Below are 21425 nucleotides of genomic sequence, written 5' to 3'. Positions count from 1 at the left end.
GAATCTAAAAATAGGAAGGGACTTTAGAAATCACTTAGTCCAACTTCTATACCAATGATGGAATCTCTTCTAAAACATACTGCTGATACAATCTCTCCTTAACACTTCAGTGATTGAGAATTTACTACTACTCTCTACTACTCTTCAGGAAGGCCTTCTCCATTATTGGAAAGTATCATTTGTTAGGAGAGTCTTCCTTATAAGGAAAGAATAACCATCACCCTATAACTTGTTCTTTAGAACAGGAAAGAAGTCTACTTCTTTTTCCACATGACACTCGTTCTCCCCAGATTACACACTTGATCCAAGAGCACCTAAGATGATAGGATATGGTTTCTAGACCTCTCACCTTCCAGTTACTCTCCTATTAAAATAGCAGCGCCCACAAAATACAGTTGTCCCTTGGTATCTGCGGGGGATTTGTTCCAGGACCCACTGCGGACCAAAATCTGAGGATGCTCATGTCCCAGAGCCGGCCCTCCGTATCTGCAGTTATGCATCCGAGGATTCAACCAACCGGTGATTGTACAGGACTGTATTTATTGAAAAAAAATATGCACATAAGTGGACCCGTACAGGTCAAACCCGTGTTGAGGGGTCAACTGTAGTCCAGTGCATCCACATCAGAACTTCACATTTCAGTCCCAGCTCCTTCCCTCTCTCTACTTAATTTGTAAATTAAGATGAGTAAACCTTCCTTTGGGCAATAAATGCTTTCCTGAAAAGGAGGGTGAAAAAGCAACTGTAAATGAGAAAATCAATCTCCATGAATTAGTGGGATCTGCTATTTAATATATCCCGTAGGCAATACCTTCACAAGTAATACTGTTGCAATTTTATGTGTTTAATAAGTATGTTTTATATGCTATATTTCCTAAAAGTGAGGTCTTCCTATAGCTGATTTTCTTTACCTTAAAATGAATTGCCATAATAAAGTAATCTTTCTGTTTCACATTACTCTGATGGAACGCCTATGATAAGGTAAAGTTTTGCTATTCTCAGAAGTCAAGATCTACTGAAAAAGAGACAGTTTAAAAAGTTCTTTTGAAATTACGTTTTGAAATTAAAAATACTCTGCATTCCATCTCATATAACAAAGTGGCAACACAAGGTAAGTGTTTAATAGTTATTTTATTTATAAATTTCCACCAACTCTTGCCATTCATATTGTTCTGGATATCACAGATGGATTATGTAATAGTATTATCTTATATTTATCTGTATGAAATTTAGGGGAAAGAAGAGATGTACAGACTGCATGAAAACGACAACTTAAAGCTCACATTTACAGTGTAGTGCTCTATAAACACACAGGTCTATTAGCTGAAGCCAACACTTGTCCCATCACCATCCACCATATGGCCTTGGGCAAGTCATTTCTGTTTTCTCATTTTTAAATTATCTATCACCTGACTTCCTACCTCATAGACTCAACTGGATGCATGCAAAAATACCTCAAAAAATACCATGCAGTTTAAGGGTGCAATATGGTTACTATAAAGTGCTTTATTTATTACTGGCCTTCCTCTTTTTAGAGTAATACTATTCATATTTCAGTAAAAGTCATTTGTTTGCAAAGTGACTCTTTTAAAACAACTCTTCGGCAATAGTCTTACTGACAACCTGGCATGATTCTGAAGCCAGTGTCTCAACCTTTAGGAACAGAGTATGATATAAAGATATAAAATAGTCATAAGTTCTATTTAATAACTAATAAAAGTGGCTTATTAGTTCTCCAAAATAGAGTAATTCAAGAGTCATGTGGTCAAACTGAGGAGAAAAAACCCACCATAGCTCGTTTAAGTGATGTAAAATACAAGTGATAACTGTGGGGACTGGAAACCCACTTTCACCTAAATGGAAGCTTATTTGTGTAGAAAAACATCAAAAGACAACCACTAAAAATAAGATTTCCCACAAATTCCTAAAAATTAAAATTCTGAGATTTTTCTTGAAAAATTTGCTTCTTTGGCAAAACATTTAGCACAGACTACACTACTCTCAAATCAATGTTGTGGCCAGTTATTAAGGTCCTTCAACCACATTTTTAGAGTCTCATTGCTTTTTAATTACAAAATGACTATCTCCATGGTCTCAAAATTCAAGGGTCAACCTAGGTGATATTTATAACGATAAAAAAGGGAAGACTATGGCATGCAAAGCAGAACTACACAATTCTGAAAATCTGGCAAACTGATCTCTATTTGTATATTTATAGGGTACAGCTAACATGATTATTACAAGTTTTCTGGAATGGAGGAACAAGGAAAATAATCTGCAAATATATCTTGACCTACTAAGTACCAGGCCATTAATGCAGTCTCCATACTATTATTCTTACGTCAGTTCCTTAGAACTTTTTAGCCTTTGGGTACTCTAAGCTTTGGTTGGAATTATTTAGGGAGCGGTTAGATATATGCAAAGAGTTTTATGCTTTAGAAATGTTCTTGGTTTATCAAAGTGGAAAGATAAATATCACACATGCTGAAAATGTGAAGATAAGGTTTATGAGAGCTGCCAACTATTTGGGTACCAGTTAGAAAGCATCTTCATCTGATTCAATATCACTCTTGGGTTTGGTAAGTCTCTCCAGTTCTTCTCCATCCTAAAAGGAAACATGAAATCAGTAATTAATTAGGACAAAACTAGAAATGTCCCATTTTTAATGATTACTAAGGAGAAACCTTACTAACAAATCATGGATTTTATTTAATTAAACTATAATCTTGTTAAATGAAATTAAATAAATAAGTTCTTGGAAAGTTAACCGCAGGCATACAATGAGATAAAAAATTGGAATGCACTTCAGTACTTTTGAATTTCAAAGTTAACAAGAGCAAAGTAAGGAGCGGCCTCTGCTGGTCTTGGAGGGAAATGACTAAAGGCTGCAGAAATAGGTATAAACTAGGCCTTGTTACCTACATTGATTTTCTTCTACCTAAAAAAGTAGGGCAAGCAGTGTCATTAGACTGTTGGAAAAGAATACAGGATTTCTAAATCTATATTCTAACTGATATCAGAGCAGGCTTCTAATTTTTTCATCTTAAGAATCTGTTGTAAATATCATCACTTCAGAGGCATTACTGAGGGAAGCTTTGCCATGAACTGTATCTAATAAGAAATAGGTTAACTTTCCCGAAGAGTAAAATGTTCATTGTGTGAACTATCTCATATTTTGTGTTGTCATGAAAACTGTAAATTTAAACCTAGATAGAGGACTCCATTTCATGTTTTATTTAAATATATATCTCGTAACTTGAGCCTCCAAGAGATCACTATGCATTTGCAGCGATCCTTTTGGGAACCTTGGGAACCACCGTCTGAGCGAGATAAACAAGGTTGCCCTTCTGGCACACTCTGGTTGACGAAAAGCTACAGCGAAAAGAAAGAAGCCAGGCTTTTGACTTATATTTAACAAGACTTACTAATGTCAAAGATCAACTTTTCTTACGAATGAGGCTTGTTTCCCCAACTACAGTGGGGTGGAAAGAGTAATGAATGGGTTTGGTACCAGTTCTTTCACTTACTATCTGTAACCCAGTTAGCCTCTCTGAGTCTGTTTCCTCACTTGTGAAACTAGGAGACTAGACAAGATAACCTGTGATGCATCTTCTGGTTCTGTGACTGTAATAGTCTATGATACAACTAATGCAGAAGGTCCTTGAGACTGTGATTTATACTTTTTCTCAACCCCTGACAGCATTATCATGAGCCCTTATACATAAGGAGTCCAACAAATGTTTGTTGAACAGTAAGTCACAGAGAGATCCAATACGCCCTGTGCCAAATCAGCACTGATCTATTTCTTTTCTTGTATAACTACACTTTGAATTTGGGAAGAACAGGCAAAAATGCGGCATCGTCACAAACTTACCCCACTGGAGCGCTCCCAAAGACTGCCGCTTAGATCTCGGATCCTTTCTTGCCTAGGTGCGTATTCCAGACCTTGAGGCTTGCTGGCATTATAAATAAATATGGAGAGAAGAACTGACGGGGCTTCTATGAAAAACTCCAGGGAGGGCCTGAAGTCAAAGACCAAGACAGACACCGTTGTGATGACGACAGTGGTGACCTGGGCCATCAAGACATGGAACATGTTATCCAGGAACTTCAGAATAAAGGCCACCGAGAGGCCCTGGAATGCAGTTACAAAAATAAGGGCTACTGAAAATGCATTGTGGCCATAAAAAAACCCACAGTTCTTAACCTGATCACGGTTACTGCTCTGAAGGCCCAGGGTCAGCCCATTAAAAAGAATGCCAAAGAAATAGAGTTTGCTGTTCTGTACAAAGATGCTTTCAGTGAGCTGGTTCCCTTCCTTCAGTATCTTTTCATTATAGATATTGGCCATCGAAGAAATAAAACACTGGACTATAATAAGAACATGGCCCAAGCCAAGACGGATATGACTGAAAACCCTGGCCGTGGTGTTCCACTGAGCTTCAGAAAAAGTCCACTTCTTTGCCGTGCAATTGTCTTTTCCGGAGCACTCACTTCTGAAGAGAAGACAGGAATTGGATGGGCTGAAGAAGGCATCGTGATGAAATCCATGTCCTGCCAGGTTATGCTGTGAGGTCTCAGTCCCAGAAGTGAGGGCCACAATAGACAAAAACAAAATCAGGAGGGAAGCCCACTGTATCCAGTTTAGATGCCTCCTGTTCAAAGATGAAAAAAGAGATTTTAATACTGGTCTTTTTTCCTCCTCCCCTATCAACTGTGTCTACTGAAAACTCAAATCACTTGAGTACTTGGTTGCATGAACCATACTGTTTTTGCCTGCATTCCCCACAATTCAAGTTCAAAGGAAACCCGTCAGGGTGTGTCTGCTTCTTGAACTTATTATTATTATTTTTTTTGGTACGCGGGCCTCTCACTGTTGTGGCCTCTCCCGTTGCGGAGCACAGGCTCCGGACGCGCAGGCTCAGCGGCCATGGCTCACGGGCCCAGCTGCTCTGCGGCATATGGGATCTTCCCGGACTGGGGCACGAACCCGCGTCCCCTGCATTGGCAGGTGGACTCTCAACCACTGCGCCACCAGGGAAGCCCTTGAACTTATTTATTTATTTATTTTTTGCAGTACGCGGGCCTCTCACCGCTGTGGCCTCTCCCGTTGCGGAGCACAGGCTCCGGACGCGCAGGCTCAGCGGCCATGGCTCACGGGCCCAGCCGCTCCGTGGCATGTGGGATCTTCCCGGACCGGGGCATGAACCCGCATCCCCTGCATCGGCAGGCGGACGCTCAACCACAGCGCCACCAGGGAAGCCCCTTGAACTTATTTTTTATCTGCTTTTATAGTAGCTGTCCCTTAAGGCCATTCAGTCATTTCTCCTCATTTTAAGTTTCCTGTTAACCTATAGGTTTAACTAAGCCTCCTTCCTACCTTGGGAACTGATCTTAGTTGTTTGGTACGATCACTTTTTAATCTCACGATAAAATAAGTTATAGCAGGGATTCTCAATCTAGTTTCCATGAACCAGAAAAAATGTGACGAGCTTAGCATATCTGTGAATTCTTGCAGTGTGTGCCAAATCTTCTACATAGGTGACTTCCTGGTCTTCCCCACCCCCACCAGGTGATCCTTCAAAGATCCGTCAAATTTTCAAAGGTATTCATGACCCAGAAATGATTTAAGGAGGAAGCTAGTTCCCAGATTCATGGCCTGATCATAAAATATTATACAGCAAACTGTTTGATAAGGCAAGGAAAAAATATTTTCAGTGTTTCAGTTGATGAAGTCCTAACAATGCTTTATTTATTTCTTTATTTTTCCTAACAGCAAACTTTTCAGATATGGAGGATGTGATGATTATTATTCCATTTTGCAAATTCATTCAGCTCAACAGACATTTAATAAGCAGCAACTATGTGCCAGACATGCTGGGAAGAGAAAAAAGACTTGGTCTCCATCCTCAAAGAATTTACACTTTAATACGGAGTGAGCCATGGAACTAAATAATGACAATATAATGTGTGACATGTGATATACAGGACAATTGGGGTACACTGAGGAACAACACCTGAGTCTGGAAATAGAGTCAGGTAGTGCTTCGAAGAGGAAATGACACTTAGGCTGAAAGATGAGAAATAAATTGAAGTTTCTCATGTGAAAAGGGAGTTGGCAATATACCCAGGAAGAGGCAAGAGTCTATACAAAGGCTACAAGAAGGTACATTGACTAAGGAAAGAGGGGTATGGGACTCAGGTGGGGGCATCCAGGGAGGCTTTTGGGGGGAACACCTTCAAGTTTGAAGATCGATTAGTCAGGTGGAGAAGAGGCACACCAAGAACAGAGAGTAACATCAGCAAAGGCAGACATGTAAAGCAACAGGTGAGAACTGAAGTTGCAAGAATTTTGGAGCCTTTGTTGAGCACCTACTATGGGTCAGGCAGTTTCCGTTCTAGAGGAGGAAATGGTTCTCAGAGTTTAACTGACTTCTCTAAGGTCATGTATTTATGAAAGAGCAAGGAAGGAGTCTGAGCCATGGTTTTGTAAGTTCTCCTTCTGGACCAATGCACCTCTTAAGTATAATTCTGAGTTCCCAGGATGCCTGTACAGGATTATGTGTCTGATTTCACCAATGCTTCCATAGAGCTTCATGCTGTGAAACTGCTAACTGCACAGATAGCACAGGCAGCAGCACACCTGTGCTCCCTATATGTCTTCTTGTGTATACACTTTCATATAACCAGATCTAGCATGCAGTGATGAGACCAACATAGCCTTATAGTCCATGAGGTCAGAAACTGTCAGCTAGTCACATACATTTCTGAAGGTGCAGGTGGTACACGTTTAGTAGTAGAAAGCAAATGGAACAGAAACCGAAAAGACAGAGATGAAAAATGGGTGCTCAATTTATAAAAATCATTATATAACCAAGTACTGTAAGTCAAGATAAATGAGGCAATGATATACTCTACAGGTCCTTTAGAAGTTTTCAATTCTGATGGCTATAGATCTTCCACTAATATTGACATGGAGAAAAAAGAATCCAAGGAAATAAAGCCTTAAATAAGCTAACCGGTACCTACTGCAAATAATTATTCATTCAAGATAATGTTCTAGGAAGGTAAAAATTATTAAGGATTAGGGTGAAAATAGATTTTTAGCAAAGAAAATAAAACAATAAATCATCCTATAAAGTCAGCTGAGGATCTGCACTCTTATAAATGATGACTGATTAGGCACGAAAGAGTTTGAAAAAGTTTGCTCCTTACGGCTTAGGTGATTCAACAGTAGAAACTCACTTAACCGACCTCTCCACTGCCCCAGTAAAACATTCAGATTGATGCGCAGAGCTGAATGCCTCTGGCTGGAACGCTGCTGAACCTGAAGGCCTCTGCTCCCAAGTGAACTGTTTGCTCACAAAGAGTCTCTGTTCCAAAACGTGTTTTTGCCAGGTGACCTCATTATTGTAATTATATATTTTAATGATTACAGAAATCATAAATTATGAGTGAATGAAAAGGATTGCTGTTTTCATGAAAACTAAGTTGAATGCTTTGGGAGGACAAAAGGCAAATCTCAAGACAAAAAACCTGCCTTTGAATTAGGTACAGGTAAGTTAGTTTAAGCTTAGGGAATGAATAATAAAAATCCAGAAGAATCTACTTTAAAAATATACTTAAGGCTTGCTCCACTATAATGAAATTGAAACCAGAAACTACAGATGATGTGTAATGAATGTAGGTTCAAGCAAGAAAGAAGCCAAAGAACTCCAATCAGCAAACCCCACACGTATGCAAAGAAAAGGTTCCACTTTGAACCATGGTTCCACTTTGAACCATCAAAAGAATGATGAATCGACACTTACATACCTTAATTGTCTAAAGTATATATATATATTTTAAATGACATCCCTACTTTGAGTTTTCCTAGTAACTCAACAATTAGGTCCAAATTGTGTCAGATATGAGCATTTCTACCATATCTGGTGGTAAACCAAAGCAGAGCAAGAAAATATTTAAGTGGAAAGACATAACTTTTTACAAGAAACCATGCATCATAACTTTCTAAATAGCACAAAGAGTGACCAAGGGCAGATTTATCAAGGGAAATTATAAATATTTATCAAGTGAATGAATGGTTTTGGAGAAATGCTTGTTATTACTGAGTGGCACTTTTATTTTTTCTGCTGGTTCAGAAAGTAAAGTTCACCGTAACTTCTAAGACATCCAACATATGTTTCAAAATGTGTTTTTTAATAATTTTTTCCCTTCCCTTTGAAGAAATCACAGAAACTTATATACATTCTTTAGGTAAAAATAAGTGCTGGTCTTGATTTCGCTCTCTAATCTCCCAAATCTCGACGTTCAGGCTGACATTATTATTCCCTAAAGCCTAGCAAACAAGATTATACAACTTTGCCAAGCCTTAAGAGCAAACCAATAGGGCTTTGAGGCATGCCTGCCACATTTCCACTTTGAACCAGTAACTATACTTCAAGGAGAAAATCTATGCATTCACATGGGGTTTAGAATAAGACATTTGAATGATGATACTTTTCACTTTTTCTCACTTTCAAATTCTTACAAGTAAGTTTTACATTAGTCACTGGACTTATTTTTTTCTACCTGTATGGGAAAGGTTATTTGATAGCTCTGCTTGAGTCAAGTATAAGACAAGAGCTTTGATATCCTAAATGAGTTATTTATGGCAAACAAATTAAGAACTTGTGATAGAACTCAAGCTATTCTTAGGTCAAAATTTTATTGCCACGGGCAAAAGACCATCAAATGACTCATGAAGAGTAGATTAAATAGGGAAAAACTAACAAACAACATACACTATCACCAACAAAAAGATCAAAATAGAACAAAGTTGATTTTAAAATATAATAATAGGTAATACTTAAAAGGCATTCCCATAAAAGACATTATTAATTACCACATTTTAGCTTCACTATTTAGAGTAGCTTCAAGTGCTGATTTGTGAATTAGTCAAACTAAGACCCATTCTGGGAACTAAGCGCTTGTGGAAATAATAAAAATGGAGTGCTTTTATCGTTTCTTTAATCTAAAGAACTTCTAAGGATTCAGAACAGAGTGGTATTAACAACAAAGCAAACACATGCCTAAGAATCCATATTACTGCTTTGAATATTAAGAGGTAAAATATGTAAAAAAAAAAAGTTTGAACTGTAGTTCATAACGTTGTTTGCCCCTCTGCCCCCAGCCTATCCACCTACACTCCCTCTTCTACAGCCAAAGGGAGCTGCCTGAGGGCTGCAAAATGCTTAGTGGCTCTGGGTTCCAGGCACAGACTCAGCCTAACTGCACCTATCTCATGGGGTCATTGTGGGGTTAAGTCGAAATAGGGTAGAAAGGCCCTGAGGAGACCTTAGTGTTTTCTAGTCACTGGTGGAGAGCATCCCCGCGCAGCTGCCCACATGGCAGTCGGGCCACCCTGGGCAGGGCTTTTCCAAGTGCCCCTCACCTTGGCCCACAGCCCTGCTCATGCTCTGGGGTCATTAAAAAAAACAAACAACTCTGGGCATAGCTAGAGCTACTAGCCAATTTCAAGTCAGGAAATACCTTTAAACTTCTCTTTGGTAAATTCAGTTACTAATTTAATTTTGACATAATACTTATGTATTATATAATAACTTAAGTATAATACCATGTGTACTCATAAACTGTCACTTCACAGGAAAAAAAAATTTTTTTACTTGAAAAAAAAGTGAAAAAAAAAGCCCCAAACAAAACAAAAAAAATACATGTTTTTGAGACCATCGCTCCCCTATTAATAGTATTTTATTGTGTGTCAGAGCCAACAATTATTCCTTTATGGAAGTGCATCCCTAATTTTATCACAGGAATCAATATAAAAATATGATTGCTTACATATGTTTTCTCAGAAGCCAACTTTTATCCTACAAAGTGACTTTCGTGCTGATTTTAAAGACTTTAAAACGTTTTTTTGGATTAGCATTCTTTAACTTGCTAGTTGAATTGAATTATTCTCACAATTCATAAATAAAATGAAGAAAGTGATAGCAAAAGCAAATTTCAGTGACTCTAACATTTAAATTGGATGAAATGCTATGTTCATTTTTTTCCCATCTCTTACATTAACTATTAAATTGAATGTTTCCTCAGGGTAGAAGAAAACCTTTCAAGAATTTCATATAATTTATGTACTGGATGCATCATGGGATTCAACAAATAACTACTGAGTGCCTATGGACCAAGCCCTTCATCCTTCTGTACACATCAATTATGAAAACACACTATGACACAGCACATTGAGAAACAAATTAAAAAGAGAATGTGAATGTAAAATTAAAATAAAAACAATCACAACAAATATAACAGAGAGTTAATTTTATTTTCATCATCATCATCATTAAATAACAAATTAAACTGGAGTTAAGTACCCAGATCCTGTATCACCTTAGGACATTCTGGCCTTTGCTTTGCAGCAGAGCCTATCTAAACTAAAAATGTTTATTTTATTCAAACGTTCTCCTGGAGATGAATTAGTGATAGCACTTGGAAAGTTTAATAAGTTCACTCTTATTAATTGGAATTTTAACTAGATTCCTCATGCAAATCCTCTGCCAGTTAGAGCTTAAATCATGTAGTCACCTCAAGGAGTTTAATAAGGAATTTGCCACTTTTTATCACCTCCAAACTCCAAATAACAAATATATTAATCTTAGGAACTTGCTGGTTCCCTATTAGTGTACAGAGAATCTGCAAAAAAAAAAAAGCTATTGAATTCTTTGTTGAAAACCTGGCACTAAAAATTAAAATAATTAAAATCCAATCATCTCTTGTCTTTTGAGATGCTAAGAAAATACATTTCAAACATTGAATCGCAGAGGATTTAGACAGGCTAACACTGCAGCTGCTTTCCAGATGGGTTAAACAACTTGCCCAACACACAAAGCAAATTAGGAATAAAATCCCGGCCTTGGGATTCAGAGGGTATATCATCTGAAACAAGGCGGTACCATTTTAAAGTATGATATATGCTTTCACAACAAGTTACTTACTTCAGCACTATCCTGAATAGAAGAGCTGTTGTTATAATGCTAAAATTTGAGAAGATAACAGCCATGGCCTAGAAAGAAAGAGAAGATAGAGTTACAATCCAAGCAAAGCACTGACCTCAGAAATCTCCCAGCTTGGTGCAAGTTCACCTGACAAAAAAAGCTTTTTGGTCAAAATCCAGAGGGGTTATTAGGGCAGCTACTTCACTAGAGGATTAAATTCTATTTTTATTGCTTGTTAAACTTACATAGATATGATCAAATTATTGTACAGGCTTTGAAAATGTGCTGAAATTCAGCAAATGCCTGTGTAATAATCTTTATGTGCAGATCTGGAAATACGTATAAACTCTATAAGTTTAGGTCCAGAAATAATGGTTACAATGATTATAAAGCATACTTTTTCAAGCTCTCAGAGACTTTTAACACTGATTCTGTGCGTAGAGAGAAAGCAAGTACTGTTAGGCCCATTTATACATTAAGAAGATGGAGGTATAGGTTTTTAAGCGTTTTTAATGCTCTAGGAATTAAATCAATTTATACCTGGTTGAACTGTAGTGATTCAATACCAGTGATTCACTACCAAACTTATATTTGACAGTCCTTTGGATTTATTCACATTGTTCTAAACACTTAGAAAGGTGTTAGCCAGATTTTATTAAGGTTTGTTTTTGTGAATTTAGTCAAATTTCACATATGAAAATATTAATCTGAACATATATACATTTTGGCCCAGAAAATATGAAATTTATCACTGCCCCCATAATTGGATCTGACAATATTAATAATTTCTAAAAACAAATCCTACTGCCTTCCTCCTTGCTGTCACTTTAAATTGACCAAGCCTAAAGAGTATCCACAATCTTATGCAACCAGCAAACACGACTAATATGCAGCTGAATTAAAGAAATAAGAGTAAAATCCAATAACAACTAGCAAAAATTCCAAGAATACAATATTGCTCTTTTCCTACTGACTTTTATGGGAACCATTATTTTAAGGTTTTCTTTGCAGATGAATGCTTGTGAGCCCCTGGTTAGGAGACAAGTAAGAGGAGATAAGAAAAGTACGTGGCTGGTTAAGAGTGGGGAAGTGGCGGCTCTGATCAATCACTTACAGCGCTGCTGCTGGCCTGGGGAATTGTGTCCACTTTGTCCAGGCAATAGTATAGAACAAATAAAATATCACAGCTCTTTGCCCCCAAACTTCCATGCATCTCTATTTAATTCTTTCCAACGAGGTGTGGGCATAGCACTACACAGAATATGTATGCCAAGTAATTTATTTTGTAATATCTGTGGTTGTACACAATCAGGAAGGAAGAGCAAAGCAAGAAGCTGTAAGAACAGGAAGTTGCACTCCTGCTTTGGTACTAGGGGTTTAGCAAAGGGATATAAATTTAGAGGTAGTCTGTTGGATGCAAATAAAACACAACAAATATACACTTCTTGAATGTGAATAATTATGTTGTCGGGAGGAATTCTCAGATCTGAAAAACAAAGTGAAAGAATTTAGGAGAGGACACATTTTAAATGGAATGAACTTTTACTAATAAAATGGATCACAGAGCTGAAAGCAACTTCATGTGATCCCCTGGCCTAGGCCCTTACCTTTGGGCCGGTATGGTAACACTATTCTATTTTACAGAGCGGTTTGGCCTTGCCTGGTTCTAATCTTTTAAATTGTGCAAAAGAATCAAACTCCTGTTTTCTACCTCAGTGCCCTCTTGACCCCTCCTTTTCACCCCACTTTCATACTGATTTGGATATACTTAAGAGGCTTCAAATAGAGGACTAGTGTCAACAGAAATTCTATTTATGATCAAAATGCCTGAACTTGCTCTTTAAAGAAAATTAAAACACATTTTCTTAAATGTGGCAATAGAAACCTTCGTTTTATAAAATGAAAATATAGAGGGGAAAATATACACGTGATCCAAACTGAGTAATAGGTAAAAGCAGAAGAGACCAAACTTTAATTCTGATTACTAACAGCTCTCTAAATTGGCGTAGGGGATGCCAGGGGAGATGAGAAGTATACCTAGTATTATCAGTTATGGATAGCAGTTAGATTGGGAGGATATAATCTCTACCCTTAAAGAACTTGGTTAAATGACAGGACTAACAGAAAACGAAAATCATACCAAAAGAATACATATACACCACATTAAAACAAGTGTAAGAAAGAGCGGTACACTGAGTGTATAATTTTCTGAGTTAATCATGGGAGTCTGCTTGGAGGTCCTGGATGTTGAGATTAATATTAGAGGTGGGTGACCACAGGATGGCTCAGAAAATAGGCAGACTGGTTAAGGTTACACAGAGAGAGATGGCTCTAGATTCAGTGGTCAGGAAGCAGCTCCCACAGATCAGTCAGCACAGTTTAATAGTTATCTTTCACAGCGGAAGAGTCTTGCAAGTGGATTGGTAAGTCAGTGCTCAGATGATTCTGCTAAAACCTCAGGAAGGCCAGTGAGGCAATGAGAAACTAACAGTGCCAAGGAAAACGATTAAAAAAAAAAAAGAGAAAGGTTAGTTCCAGGATTCATTTCTCTGTCTTTTCAATGCTGTCTTCTTTGTCATTATTTACTTACAGGCTGAAGATAGGAAAGGACATAGAAGACAATCAAATTATCCAGGAAATAAAGAAAGGCAGGAATGGACCACTTCATGAAATTAGAGAATTCCTTCCAGGAACCACATCTCAAGTTTCTATTTTGATGATCTTCTAAAGAAAGAAATACAGCAATAAATATATGAGCTTGGTGAGAATGCACATATTTTTAGAGAAAGTAAATTGTATTTAATTTCTGATATAATTCTTTAAACGAGACTTAATGAACATGCTTTCATAAGTGACTATTAGCCTTGAGAAATCAAGGACTACACAGGATTCCATTATGGTCTTTCTTCACCCCACCACCGTGCTCATCTCTGACAACAGCAACACTTTAGGAATACTGATTTTCTTAGTTCCTGCTAACTTGAGACAGACGTATTACTGAAGAAGGCAACTCAGGACACACTTATGTTTTCTCTTACTACTCTGAGCATAAAGCCAAGAGAGATCAACAAGTTAAAATAAGTGGAACAAAAAATGTAGCGTTCATGCTGGGATTTTTTTTCCTGGGGCCGGGACGGCGGTGCTGTGGTGGGTGAGGGAATCAGGAAAGGGAGATAACTAAGTGAAAGTTTATATACAGGGGAGTAGAGAAAATTAACCTTTGCTCATCCTAGTATGAGTTATTCTCCTATCTCTAGGTTTACAAAAACTTAAGAAGGTACTATAACGGAGAATGTAAAATAAAATGAAAAGATAGAAAACAATTTAAGTCTAACCCCTGTAAATACTTCATGAATTTCATGAGATTAAGAAATGTATTCCATTAACTAGAAACTCTGCAAAGACTGAAACCTCTGAGAATGAAAAGACAACTTCTTGGGCAAGCCCTTTAATAGTGTAAATTCTATGTCTACCTCATGTGGGAAGGTGGATCAAAGTAGTAGAGAGAGCTAAGGTTCAATAACTGGAGAATTAATAGCCACAAAAGGGTACATACTTTTGATCTGAGGAAGGATTAGTACCCTTATTTGATACTATTTGCACCCTTATTTGATACTTATTTGATAGCTGATGAAACTGGAGCTCAGAAAAGTAAAATAATCTGCCCTAGAATACAGTCTCTCTGACTCCAAAGCGCTATGCTGTCCCCCTAAAGGCAATGGGGATTGTTTTGCAGTATGCTACATATCACGTCAGACAGTAGTGATTTAGATAATCCTGAATTTGAACAAAAACTAACTCGCTGTGTGACCCACCACAGGAACAAGTCAAGAGGCAGCACAGTGGACGGGACGCTAGGACATGTGGGTTGGAGTCCAGGCTTTGCCCCCTCCTACCCAGCACCACATTAACACTTACTACTTACTCTCTGAGTCTGCTCCTCACCTGCAAAACATGAGTAATCATATTTCTATTTGTATCTTAGTATCCTCATATATAAAATTAATGGGCTAGACTAACTGATATGAAATGTTCCTTTCAGTTCTAAAATTTTTTGATTCTGTGATTTTTAACCAGTATATAATACCATTTCAAGACTCACCTTTCTTTAGAACCCAGAATGACACAAGCACACAGAAAACCAGCTTCACCAGTTCTGAGCACACATTCACAGTAGTTGGAAGATAATCATATTTGTTCTCTGAAATGTAACAGAAATGTTTTTTAATTATAAATTTTGCTCTATATAATGCTTACATACAGTAAATAATTTAGAGCTGTTTCTAAACTTAAAAGTTGGACTTTAAGACTAGTTATATTGGGCTTCCCTGTTGGCACAGTGGTTGAGAGTCCGCCTGCCGATGCAGGGGACACGGGTTCGTGCCCCGGTCCGGGAAGATCCCACATGCTGCGGAGCGGCTGGGCCAGTGAGCCATGGCCGCTGAACCTGTGCGCCCGGAGCCTGTGCTCCGCAATGGGAGAGGCCACAACAGTGAGAGGCCCGCGTACCGCAAAAGACTGGTTATATTAAACTTCATCCAGTTGGTTTTGGCTCTTTTGGATTTTTGAATCAATTCACCTAACGTGAATTCACCTTACCTCATTGAGCGTTTTATTATCCTTGAAATTGAGAGAGATGCTTCTCATGTTTTCCTTCGAGTTCCTGAAAAATGTGTTGAGGAGGCTAGGGCTACAGGCGAAGAAAGCTTTGTGGCATTAGAGATCACCTTCTAAGTTGATCATTAACTAACAATCAGGGCCTGACTAATCAAACAGCTATCAATCTAGGTGGCTGAATTATTACCCAGCTCATGATTCCTCTTGTGTGACTTGTCTGCCTTGCTTAAATCAAGGTACACTCTGTCTGTGATATTCCCTGAACTCAGTTTTCCTATCTGTTTCATATCATGGTACACATGGAAAACAATATTTGTTAGGCACTCTGGGACAAACGGTATGTTGTGGTAACAGAAGGAAGCGGCTTGAGGCAAGAGGCAACTGGCCCAGGGCTCTTCGGTGGACAAACACACTGACACATCCAAACCCACTGACCAATCAGGAAGCTATATCCCAACCTACAAGTCAATCTAATTAGGAAATGAGGTTTGGTTAGTATATCTTGACTTAGCTGTTATTTCTCTCCTTTTTCTAAAATGCTTACAAACAACTTGCTCTATGATTTTGCCAAGGACAAACATAAATTTTATTAGTTACTATTTTGAGGAATGCATTTTCTCAAAAATATTTGCTTGTTTCCCTTGGTTGTCATATGAAAAAACTGGCCAAATACAAAGGAAAAAAGCCAAGTACAAAGGAAAAAAGCCAACTCGACATTCTTGCTCCCCAGAACACTCTTTCTTCCTCTTTTCTGTGGTTTTCCCTGACCTTCACAACCTATGCATAATCAATCCTTTATTCATCTCTGATCCTGTAGCACTAGTGTAAACAGATAGGGTAGGGGGTCCCCGGAGAAAGAGAACCAGGCGTGGCTTTCTGGACATAAGAGAAGCCATTTTGGGCCGAAGCCATCTTGTGACTTAAGCCTGGCCATAATGCTTGTCCTTGAACAGGTCTCAGTAATTAAGGATCTTAAGGGAACAAAAGAATGCAGGAACAAACTGTTATCCAGCAAGAGAAGTGACAATAGCAAAGATAATGTATCAGTTGTAAAGACTCCCAGTTCAGTTTCAATGGTAAAGATGAGCCTGCATTGCTCAACCACCAGATCAACTAGAACTGGATGATGATGTTGACCTTTTCTGACCCTCCTGACTTCAATCAACTAAAGCTGGATTCTGTCAACCACCCAAGCCCCTTCATAAAATGCATGTACCCTTTAGCTTAAAATTTCCCCAATTTTGCTGTTTGGGAAGACACTGCTTTGGGAACAATCCCTGGTGTCCTCCTTACTTGCTACAAGTAATAATAAACCCTTCCTTCTCCCGATCTTTGGCTTGGTTGTGTCTTTTGGCTCAACACCTACCAAGAGGTGAACCCTGCTTTCGGGTAACACTACCTATAAACCTCTATAACAGTACTTGTAACATTGTATTATAGTTATTTTTTATGTTGTATGTCTTACCCTTAAAATGTAAGCTTTGGGGCTTCCCTGGTGGCGCAGTGGTTAAGAATCCGCCTGCCAATGCAGGCAACACGGGTTCGAGCTCTGGTCCGGGAAGATCCCGCATGCCGCGGAGCAACTAAGCCCATGCGCCACAACTACTGAGCCCACGCACCTAGAGCCCGTGCTCCACAACAAGAGAAGCCACCACAATGAGAAACCCGTGCACCGCAACGAAGAGTACCCCCGCTCGCTGCAACTAGAGAAAGCCCGCGCGCAGCAACGAAGACCCAACACAGCCAAAAATAAAAACAAACAAACAAATTAAATAAATAAATTTTAAAAAGTAAGCTTCTTACAAGACAGGGATCATGTCTTGTAAGACATCCTAAACCTGGCAGTTAAGTGTTCTGCTGAGCTCAAAGTTATACTGAAATCACATTTCCATTATCCTCCAACAATACTTTGCTTTACTTTCTAGCACGATACACGTGAGCAAACATGCACGCACACAAATGGGGGGGGGGCTTCATATCACAACTTTCAAACTCTTGTCACTGCTCTTTAACTCATTCTAGCTTTTCATCATTTTTGTTTTTCTCCTTGCATTTCTCTCATGGTTGATCCCGTATCGTATCACAGCATCATGTGTGACCTCTCTCCACTCTTCTGCCCACACTTCAACCTTATCTACGCCACATTCATCCTTATTGGTTTCCCTTCACTCCCAGAGAGAGGAGCCATGGCCCCACTGTTTACCCATTCTCCCCATTAAAACCTTCCATTCTCTTCAGGGGCTTTGCTCTAATAATTATTTCCTCGGGCTTCAGTATATCTCCTTTATCTTTCAATTAACTGGCTTCCTCTCCTCTCCTACAAATATGTTCAAAACTCCCAACCAAAAAAAATAAAATATAAGATCCTCCCTCTCCAGCTACCATACCTCCTCCTAATCTCCATAAAAGTGTCAATATTCATTATCTCCACTGTACCCACTTTCCACTCAGATCTTGCCCCCAAGCAGTTTGGTTTCTAATCCCACCACAGTACTCCAACTACCTAGTTCCTGAGATTACCAAACATCTTCTAATTACTAATTCCCAAGAGTGGGTTTTAATCCTTATCTTATCCTGATGTTGCAATTTCCTCCCAAACTCCCTTCTATAAGTCACGTGCATTTAGTTCTCTCACCTCTCTAATTCCTTCTTAATGTCCTCTGAGTGTCAGCACTCCTGTTAAATGCTGGCATTCCTTGGCTCTTTGTTATTTTCTCATTCTGTGTGGTTACCCTGAATGAGCCCTCCGCTCCTCTAGTTTTAAATGTCAATTTAATGTAAATGTTTCCAAATCTGTACTCTGGAACATCTAATGCTCACTAAACATGTCCATATGAATGACTATCTCCTATTTATTCACTTAATTGATATTTCCTTGACATGTGTGAAGTGCTAAACACTGCAGGATACAGCAGTAAACAAGGACACAGCTCCTGGCCTCGTGGAAGGTACAAGAGCTAAAACTGTTAATTTCTCTGAGCTCTGTCCAACTGCTCTTCCTTCCTTAGTCTCCATCTCAGTTGAGAACATCATTGATCTACTCAGCATCCAAACCAGAAACCTCTGAACTATCCAATACTTCATCTCCTTTAATCTCCACATTCCACACATTCTCCAGGTCTTATCTTTTCTATGTTTAGAATATTTCTTGAATCTATCCTCTCTTCTCAATTCCTACTTCAAAAGCCTTGGTTAGTTTTCATCATCTGTGGCTTGAATTTGTAATAACCCCCTAACTGGCTACTTCTCTTCCCCTTTAATCCATTCTCCATCCAGCTACCATAACAGTCTTTCTCATCTTAACCTGCCGTTTATATTCCTCCAAGTATTCCTTGTCCCCCAGACTCTAGGGCCTAGAGGATAAAGTCCCAGATGCTTAGCATGACATATAAAGTCCTCAGCGCTCTGATCATTACTGCCCTCTCTGGCTAAGCACTCCTTCCCCCCTCGTCCAAGTCCTTAAAACTTTTTGCTCAGTAATTCTGAACTACACATTCTCACAATCCATCCTGCTTTTTTAATACATCTGTTCGTTTTTACAGGCTGTTGCTTCTGTTTTGAATACCTCTGCCCACCTTGTCTTCTTGTGGATCAACTGTCACCTTATCAGGGAAGTGTTCCCTGACTGCTTCACAGTCCATATCATGCTCTCCCAGACAGAATATATCACTTTCTATGTAAAACTACCTCTGTATCTTTGGTATAGAACTGCACTTATTATACTGTATTTTCATGATGCATTTACATGTATTTCTCTTCTAATAAACTGTGAATTCTTGAGAATAAAGTCTATATCTTGTGCACTTTGAACTCTGCTAGTAATATCTAGCCCAGCCCCTGGCAGAGAAATGTTAACTGAAAAAGAGACTTATGTACACATCTGACTCTCCAGGCAGACCATTAACGATCATGATGTCATGATTTTACGTGTACTCAATAACTAGTGAGAGGTTCTCAACACAGTTTTGTGGAATTAAACTGTTTAAATACAAATTCTTACATTAAGAATAACAAAAGATTTCCTGAGTATGTATTTATCAAAGCTAATAACCTGTACTGCTCCATTGATTATGTAGTTAAAATAGTACCTCACAAACCCCAAGTGACCAAATGTATCTCCTATTTCAAAATAAGTTATAATATATATTGCTATAGGCCCAGAAACACCTGTTGATTAAACCAACAGTCAGATGTTATGATCTGTTCTGCAAAGGTTTTGATCCTGTACTTAACTGACACAAATTTCACTCAGCATCAAAAATTTTTCTTGGTAAGGAATGACAGTTTAAAGAACCAAATTTAAACATGGTTTATCACTGACATGAAGCAGAATACTTTAAAGGGTATTATCCCCATTTTATATACAAGGGAAACTAAAGACAAGAAAGATAAAGTGTGATTAGATGGCAGTGCTCCATACATATTCCAAATCTTAACTTACCTTCATTGGCTGAATATTTTACAAGTAGGATTCTACTGGAGCTTAAAGCAATGAATATGGCCCCCAGCAGGAATGTATACATTGCTGAAGAGGAGCTTAACACGGGATGACCACAATAATTGCTTTCCATTCCACTGTTTTTTAATTGCCTTAAAGAGAAGAACAAGTTCATGAGCAACCCTGCTGGCAGATTAAGCATAATGCAAATACCACTGATTTGTGAAGAACAGAAAAGGAATTTTTTAGATGTCTGGTTATGCCTATACCCAAAGCAAAAAAGTTGGGGAGTACAAGGGAAACTATGGGGAAAGGAAAGAGTCAAAATTTGATAGGAGGGGGAACTCTAGAGATTGAAAAGGCAAGAGCCAGCTTAGAAGTGCTGCCAAAGGTAGGACATTTTAGGACTGCAGGATTCTGCAGAAAAGCAATTCTTTAACTTTCATTCTTATGAGCAACTTTGCTCTAGAAGATAATTTCATACTTGTATTTTTCTCCTCAGTAGCAGTTTTTCCATAGGAGGAAGAAAAAGAGCTTGATGGGAAAGATTTCGTTACAATAATGACCGAAATAGAAATATCTGAAACACTGTGTTAATTTATACTGAACTACTGTTGGAAGTAGAAGACGACTTAGAAATCAATGGCTCTAAGGCCCTCTTTTGATATGTTAAGGCCATTAAACTCCAGGTCGGGTAACTACCCAAAGCAACCCAGAGTAAGGATAGTGCACAGTGCCTGGGGGATTGGTGAGAGATGGGCTGGAAATACCAATGCCCCCAGCCCAAGGTGGGCGTAAACCTACCAAGGCCAAAGAGACACCTCCCCTTCTCGGGAAGAGCAGCTTTCCCTCCACGATCTAGGAACGCCTTCTTGTCACACATGCGCAGGAGGCATCTCGTCTGGGGCACCCTCCCCTCAAACGCACGCGCACTTCCTTGTCCCGGGGGGCGCGGTTACCTCGGTCCCTTGGAAGAGCTTCTAGTGGAAGAGCGTACATCCTAAAGCTAAGACAGTAACTGTCTAGGTCCGCAGCAGCAGCAGCAGCGGTAGCTTTTAGGATCCATACGCAGAGAATCTATGGGAGGAAAAGAAAGGCGAATAAGCCTTTGGACCCGACCCTCCTTTTCCGGAACAAAAAGCACAATAACTACCCGACTGAGCAAAAGCGGACCTGGCGCCCATTGCGCAGGCGCGCTCAGTGTTACGCTTCCGGAGGGAGGGGAGAAGCGGCCCGATCCCGCCCCAGCGCGGCCTTTGTCGCGTCACGTGCCCGGAGGCTCCTGTGTCACGTGAGGCCCAGGTGGCGGCGGAGCTACGGCGAGAGGGCGAGAGTAAGAAGCGGAAGCCGGAAGGGGCGCGAGTGAAGGCTGGCAG

At 39.2% G+C, this 21425-nt stretch overlaps 1 protein-coding gene across 3 annotated transcripts; it reads right to left on the bottom strand.

Annotated features, from left to right (window-relative positions):
* Nucleotides 1–1121: 1121 nt before the first annotated feature.
* Nucleotides 1122–21203, bottom strand: SLC35A5 (solute carrier family 35 member A5). 3 transcript variants are annotated; one of them, XM_060010629.2, is made up of 7 exons: nt 20854–21203; nt 20053–20201; nt 15097–15195; nt 13585–13715; nt 10995–11062; nt 3875–4655; nt 1122–2605 (listed from the first exon to the last, which is right to left on the bottom strand). In XM_060010629.2, the coding sequence occupies exons 2-7, from the start codon at nt 20180–20182 to the stop codon at nt 2537–2539; spliced, it is 1278 nt and encodes a 425-aa protein (XP_059866612.1). In that variant the 5' UTR covers nt 20183–20201; nt 20854–21203; the 3' UTR covers nt 1122–2536. The 3 variants fall into 3 exon arrangements, with proteins under 3 accessions (XP_059866612.1, XP_059866611.1, XP_059866610.1); XM_060010628.2 differs by having other exon boundaries at nt 13585–13718; nt 21009–21201; XM_060010627.2 differs by having other exon boundaries at nt 13585–13718; nt 20854–21200.
* Nucleotides 21204–21425: the final 222 nt, after the last annotated feature.

Source organism: Delphinus delphis, chromosome 4 (genome assembly GCF_949987515.2).
Source record: "Delphinus delphis chromosome 4, mDelDel1.2, whole genome shotgun sequence".
Lineage (NCBI taxonomy): Eukaryota > Metazoa > Chordata > Mammalia > Artiodactyla > Delphinidae > Delphinus > Delphinus delphis.
This window is presented reverse-complemented; position numbering and strand designations above follow the sequence as displayed.

What these genes read in the sequence shown, in the direction of transcription:
- SLC35A5 (XM_060010628.2), bottom strand. Translation starts at nt 20,182, where the DNA reads ATGGAAAGCAATTATTGTGGTCATCCCGTGTTAAGCTCCTCTTCAGCA. An exon ending in AAAATATTCAGCCAATGAAG is followed by an intron (nt 15,196 to 20,052) that starts GTAAGTTAAGAT and finishes GTTACATTTCAG; the next exon opens with AGAACAAATATGATTATCTT. An exon ending in TCCTTTCCTATCTTCAGCCT is followed by an intron (nt 11,063 to 13,584) that starts GTAAGTAAATAA and finishes CTTTCTTTCTAG; the next exon opens with GCCATGGCTGTTATCTTCTC.